General features: G+C 40.4%; 1 protein-coding gene across 1 annotated transcript; it reads right to left on the reverse strand.

Moving 5' to 3' along the window:
* Positions 1-1655: 1655 nt before the first annotated feature.
* Positions 1656-6559, reverse strand: LOC142388892 (uncharacterized). The gene is made up of 5 exons (XM_075474463.1): positions 6534-6559; positions 2862-3843; positions 2610-2768; positions 2305-2397; positions 1656-1986 (listed from the first exon to the last, which is right to left on the reverse strand). Coding segments are annotated over exons 1-5 (1539 nt in total). The 5' UTR covers positions 6536-6559; the 3' UTR covers positions 1656-1683.
* Positions 6560-7073: the final 514 nt, after the last annotated feature.

Consider the following 7073-nt stretch of genomic DNA (forward strand, 5'->3'; position numbering starts at 1 on the left):
CACAAAATGGCATTATGAACATGTTTTTTTATTTCAGTATTTGTAAATAACAATGACAATCAACATGCTGTTCATTCGGAAACTGTCAGTATGTGATGTATGACAGAATGAGTGAGACTCAAAGGGATATGTCACCCCCAGGCCAAATTAAGTGTATCCCCGCATTCCCGATACATAAATAAGTGTGTGGGAGCGTTTTCCTGGCGACCCAGGCATTGTCCGAATCTCACAGCACTGACCACTGCTTGGTTGCGCGTAATACATACATGCTAGCGTCGCCAGCCGAAATATTTCGCCCAACGTGAATTAATTTACCTGATTTACCTTCTAATTACTGTGTGAGTGGTGTACTTTCACATCGAGTGCAAATGACTGTGTAAATCTACACAGAAGGCTTGTTTTGCTCATGTCGGTTTGGGAACTAGTTTCCAGTGCAGAAAACACAGCCGAAGCACACTCCCCGCTACGTCATTGGGAATCCCCCCCCCTGGCTGCTTCCAGCAAACCAGTGTGAAGCAGCCAGGGGGGGGGATTCCCAATGACGTAGCGGGGAGTGTGCTTCGGCTGTGTTTTCTGCACTGGAAACTAGTTCCCAAACCGACATGAGCAAAACAAGCCTTCTGTGTAGATTTACACAGTCATTTGCACTCGATGTGAAAGTACACCACTCACACAGTAATTAGAAGATAAATCAAGTACATTAATTCACGTTGGGCAAAATATTTCGATTGGCGACACTAGCATGTATGTATTACGCGCAACCAAGCAGTGGTCAGTGCTGTGAGATTCGGACAATGCCTGGGTCGCCAGGAAAACGCTCCCACACTCTTATTTATGTCTCGGGAATGCGGGGATACACTTAATTTGGCCTGGGGGTGGCGTATCCCTTTAAGAGTGAGTGCTGATTGGTCTTGATATAAGCCAACAGAAGGCTCTTGATTCACAATGAACAATTTCCTGAATGTCTCACAGCAACAAACAGACTTGGCAACATTTAGTCTGTAAAAGTTTAAAACCTGAAAATTAAAACTGAATAATTACATAGAACTGTAATTTTACATACATCTTCAAAGGAGCTAAATGCAAGTCAGCTCTTTACCAACTTTGATATATATGTAACCTGTGTTGCAGAACCACACTACATTGTAATGCTAAACATCGCATTCTATATGCTCTTTTTCAACAGTTTTTTCTCACTGGAAATTACTTAACACCTGACCTACATGAGACACGAGGATGTCTTCTGCTGCCTTTAAACTTTTTTTATGCTTTCCAATCGCAAACGCGAAAAACAGCAAACAAATACAACAAGCAGGTATCTCAATAGATACTTATACTTGGTTTACTTTTGGTCCTTTTCTTATTTCTATCTTTTATAATACTGTTGACTACCCAAATACCTTCTGCAGTTATGAGGCAGCAGTGACTGCACAGCCATAGTACTGGGTCAGATGAGTATGGAATGAAATGAGGCTGAACCAAAAAAACAAACAAACACTGCTATTCTTTTGACGTTATTGTGAGGATTCGTAACTTTTGTTAGAGGGATCATTCTTACTGTTGTGTATCAAACGTGTTTTCTTATTCCTTCACAATACAACATGAAGACCTCTGCAGGTCCACAAAAAAAAAAAAAAAAAAAAAAAAGTACTCACACTCATTAACACACCCTAGCCACAACATCTAGCCCAAAAGAGCATTTTTCAATGTTTGCAGTTTTGGGCTGAGTTTTTGTTGTCCGAGGTTCAACAATATCTTCTGGATGAACTCAAACGTGTTCTTCATACCTTTGGGGTAATCCAGGTGGAGTGCATATATTAAACCAAACAGAAGGCAAAGTGCTTCAGAGGTTGTGGGAATATCATCCATAACGATGTTTCCTTCAAGGATGATTGCAATGCTTGAAATCTCTGGTGGCCTGTCCTCAGTCATCACTGCAAGAACCCCAACAGGCACCTGGGTGAAGTCCTCTGCAGTGTCCGTAACCTGCATTCAACATAAAACAAATAAATTTAGGTCGGATGTTAAGACCCACAGTTATAGTGTGTTCACTCTTAGGATCAAAGTGTCTGCACAAAATCACAGAAGAATATATATATATATATATATATATATACACACACACACAACTTCATCTGGGAAGCTCAGATTTGGCTCAAACTTTGCATGCATCAAATCATACAAAACATAGATGTGTAGTTGCAATTTTTTAGTTTTTTCTGAAATCTGAGAACTGAACCTAGGGTCTGATGATGTCCTAAAATGTGCACTGTATGATGGTCATATTATTATAAATGTACTTACTAAGCAGGTGAGGAAGAATTCGCCAGAATCATCTCCAAGATACAGGGGCAGACATTGCAGGACAGCAGTGCGTGTTGTGGTGATGTCATTGGTCTCATGGAGAAGATGACAAAAAACAATAAGCAGAAGACTATATGAAAGCAAAATTATTAAAGAAAAAAAACAATTCTGTGGATATATGTGTTAGTTACAATGTTGAATCTTAAAGAATTACTTGTACTGTTGTAGCAGCTGTAGGCCTAATTGAAGCTTGCAAGCACACTACCATAAGGTGGTAATGATGAAGAATCTGAAACAACACTTACTTGTGTATCGATTGGCTGGAGGAGGCGATCAAGTGATTGGCCAACAACTCCTTTTTTGGATTTGAAGAGGTCAATGAGACGAGTGGTATGGCGGTCCAGAGCTTCGTAGAAGTCTTTCTTGAGGTTCTTACTGGCAACTCTGTGGAACTCTGCAAATACCTTAAGAAACAAAAAAAAAAAAAAAAAACACATCCAATGGATTGTTAACTCCACCATGATGGATCGGTATAGTGCAGTGTAAGTGGGCCATACCTGACTTTCTGTGAACAGCGCAGGCCAGCGTTCCATCATCCTTTTAACTGGCGGCTGTTCTTCCACAATCTCTTTGCGTCGCAAAGACAGTGTCTGGTCCATCATTTTCTTCACATAAGCTGAGTCCGGAAGCCTTTTCTTTGCTTCACTTTCAAGCTGTCTTCTAACAGACTCCAGAGTATCTGCATTTGCACCATCAGGAAAATTTGGCAAGAAATTTGTCTCACTTCTTTTTGGCCTTTTTATGTTACTACATGATGGCTCTCCTTCAGGGAAATCCCTCCTCCGCTTGTTGCCATTCACTGTGACATCGGCCATTCCAGATCTTCTCATTTTTGTACGGAAATTCCCCATTTTGAATTTAATGCTATTCTTCCATCCACAATATCCAGTGGGTGATCCAGCTTCTTTCAGACAGGGATGTTTTGCAATAAGTGCAGAGGCCACTTCTTGGCAGTGTTCCTCTGTGGGGTATGCTGTGTACTTGTACATTGTCTCTGCAAGTCTTTCTAAGATCACATGTTTCATGTCACGAGAAACATCCATCCGAGTTCCATCCTTCATATAGGCAAGGTCTCCCTGTCTCAGTCGGAAATTTACATCCACAGAGAAATCTGGAATATCAAATGCAGAAGGCCAAGGATCCGGCCTCATCATTTGAGATTTTTCTTCACTAGTATACAATATCTCTGTATCAGATGTGCTCGGTGAGGACACTGTGCTAAGGACCGAAGAGAGGGACTCAAGACTCATAATTTTCAGCGTGGCTCGATCAGGGAGTTCTGACAAATCTGTCAGATTGCAGAGGGCATTGTTAAACAGTGGGTCTTCAAACTGTAGTTTGAAGTCATATGGTAAAGCCAGTTTAACTTTCAAGTGATCCAAAAGAGACTCAAGGTTGCCTGGTTTCTGATCAAGACTGATTCTTCTAATGTCACAATCAGTGACGATGACTCTGATTGGCCACTTCTGTTCCATCGTCCTACAAAGAAGAGAGCCATATATTTAGTGCGGCTAGCATAATATGTAATGCTTCAAAGAAACAAACAACGTGCCTCTGACTTGGTATGATGACAAAGGAAAAACATCATTGAACTCAGCCAACTGAGTGGCAACCAAGCCTGTGCTGCTTTGTGTCAATTCGTAAGCACGAAGATGCTCATGATACCATGCCATCATTGGTTTGCACAAGAAAACAATGTCCGCATTAAGCACAAGTACTTGCTTAATTTGTCTGAACTCTGGAAGCCCTCCACATGAACCTACAGAAACCACCATATCTGCAGCATAGTTCATTCCATCAATATTGACAGACACAGCTGACAGGACTGTGTTTTGGAGACCACATTTTTGGTGCAAAATGTCTTGAATGTTCCCAGGGAGGGAAGAAATCATTATGCTCTTTACTTTGTTTGCTTGGAGTGCTGGTTTGAAAAAGGAAGCGCAGTCCAAATGGTAAGCCATCATCTTTTGATGTCGCTTTGCCAAAGTTAGGGGAACATTTTTGAAGTTCTGAGTTTCGTGGATGACTTTTTTGAAGAACTTGTGCTTCCCTTCGAATCTCATTGTCCACATGTCTATGAGAGGTCCAAAGACTTTTGTCAAGTGGGGATAGTGCTCGATATAGTGATGCTTTGGACGGAGTCTGCAATCTGGAAAAGCATTCAGTAGTAACTCTCTGTGCTCTGACATTTTAGACTCTAAATAGAACAAAGACTCATCTGTGAATCTCAGAGATACAACCAATTCAAGCACATCTTTTAAGACCATGAGCACCTCCCACGTCTCATCTCCCTCAGGTACATGATGCCCAATCATTAAAGGAAGCAATCTGATTAGACACCAGTTTTCATGACCGTTCCCTCCTATTGTCTTCTTTGAGGCAAATGTCTTTGGAACTGGTTGAGGTTTGTCCGTTTTGTCAGAAAAGGAATACGGGAATTCTTTGATGGCCTGATTTAGTGTCTCAAAAGAGATGTACTTCTTTTTTATCAGATCTTGAATGCAAAGGGACAATTCATATGGGACCACTCCCTCCAAAAAAATCATGAAGAATATCTGGAGGAAATCCATCCACAGTATGAAAATATTTCAGGTTTTCACTAAGCACACATGCGCCTTTGACTCCATAACATGCTACTTTAGATGGGTCCTGCTTGACTTCCTGAACCTGTCTGTCATGGGCATCTTTGGTTCTCAGTGTGTAAAAACCTGAGCTGACATTTTTTGTTTGAATTTCTTCTCGTGTGGCCATACAAAACCTGCACATTTTCGCCACAGTAAAGCTCTCTTGAAATCCTGCCAATGCATGGGCACCCAAGTTATCTGCTGCAACATACAGCACAGTCCCCTTAATGCTAGCTCCCAACTTTTCAACATAAACTCCATTCTCCTCAAGTGATACTAGGTCTTCAATAAGTGGACGTAGGACTTCATGATACCCCTTCTCTTTAACTGTGTTTACCTTACATAAAACAGCTAACTGTATGGCATGAAGGGATGAGCGGTACTTTGGGTGTAGATTGGCAAGAACCCAATATACTGCGCACAACTTATGCTTCTTCTTAGATGTTCCGAGTGGGTTTGCAACCTCAAAATCATCAATATACAACCCCAGGGCGATTCTGAATTCGTCTTCTGCTAAAATGGCATTTTCACAAAAGTGAGAACCATCCCTATAGTTACTGTATTCATTTCCTTTAGAGCTGCTTGTGGTGAGAGCCTTGTCTAAAACATCATCTTTGCTCAACAGTGCCTGAAGCATTTTAATCAGTGGAATGTAAACTATATTTTGACCCCGTTTGTCAGTGACAAACTCCACAGGTTCCACGACAGGAAATTGTTTCACTATGTAAGTTGCTCTCCTATTGGAAGTTGAAAGCGAGCCACCAGCTGATGTGTGTTTCAAAAATACATTTGTGTCAGTCACTGCACAGACCACCTCCTTAACAACAGCATTATCAATATCAGGGTAATGGCGTCTGAGTATCTCCTCAACAACAGAAAACATCAGCGGTTCTGAAAGTTGAAATACCTGTCCTATTTGCTGGATGATTTCTTGGAGAGCACTTTCAGATATGTTCAGTATAGTCTGCATTTTCAGGAAAAGTGAGGCTAAATTATGCTGAAGCTGAGAGTCGAGGTCATTGACATCAACATCTGTAAGCTCCTCTTCTCCAAAACTAGTGACATCTTCAGCTGGGACAGGTTCAGCTGGGACAGCGGTGCTCTCCTCAGTGCCACAGAGCTGCACAGCTATTTCTGGTTTGAACTGAAGACTAGATGTAGAATACTTCTGGTCATGATTCCTACTTTTGTGTGTGTTAAAAGTAGAATAGACATTTGTCTCAAAGTCACAGTCCACATAGGGGCACTGCACTTTTTGCATCAACTTCAGATGCTTGCGTAAATGTATAAAAAAATCATTTTCACTGCTGGGCTCTTTAAACTCACACACTTGACAATTAAATGTTTGCACATTATCTTTTTCACTGGTCACCTGTGAGTGACATCTGGATAAATGAACCTTCAGGGCATTAAACGATTTGAATGTGCAAATGCATTGCTGATGAAGACATGGTAGTGGGGAGGCTCTTGTGAAGCCACCATGCTTTAATCTATAATGCTTTAATAGCTGACCTCGTTTTGGAGAGGTAAAAGTACAGAACTTACATGTCCACTGCATCCCTCTTCCAGGAGACACTTAAAAAAATACAGGAGAACAATAAATTAGACTAAAAGAGACAGTGACCACCTATCATAATGTCTAAAGTTGAAGTATTTGGGATAACCAACCTGTCATTTGAGATGTTACTAACTACTTATCATTGTTATTATTTGTCATCATATTTTATACTTAAATCCAGTGATGGAAATAAAAAGTGTAAAATATATTATATGAAGACTGTAGTCACCTATATTGCACAGTCTTTAAATCTTTTCGCTGTGATCGATGTCCAAAAGCTAAATCTTGAGGTCATGTGAAAATACAATATAATTCAAATTAGCTGCAATATCAGTGAATTAATTCTATTACCTTGTTAGCCTATATTCACCTACATCTCATTTTACTGATAGCATGAATAAAATAATTAACATTTTTAAATTTAAAATAATGTTTTACATAATTTCACAGAGAAACCATGAAAAGAATTCCTAAATGAAGAACAACAAACCTGATTTGCTCCTCAGTGGAGGACAGTTGGGCCACAA

Source organism: Odontesthes bonariensis, chromosome 9 (assembly GCF_027942865.1).
Source record: "Odontesthes bonariensis isolate fOdoBon6 chromosome 9, fOdoBon6.hap1, whole genome shotgun sequence".
Lineage (NCBI taxonomy): Eukaryota > Metazoa > Chordata > Actinopteri > Atheriniformes > Atherinopsidae > Odontesthes > Odontesthes bonariensis.

Excerpts from the sequence above, each read along its gene's own strand:
- LOC142388892 (XM_075474463.1), bottom strand. Across the intron at positions 2,769-2,861 it reads CGCTGTTCACAGAAAGTCAG|GTATTTGCAGAGTTCCACAG; the intron begins GTATGGCCCACT and ends TTGTTTCTTAAG. Across the intron at positions 2,398-2,609 it reads TCCAGCCAATCGATACACAA|ACCAATGACATCACCACAAC; the intron begins GTAAGTGTTGTT and ends CTTCTCCATGAG.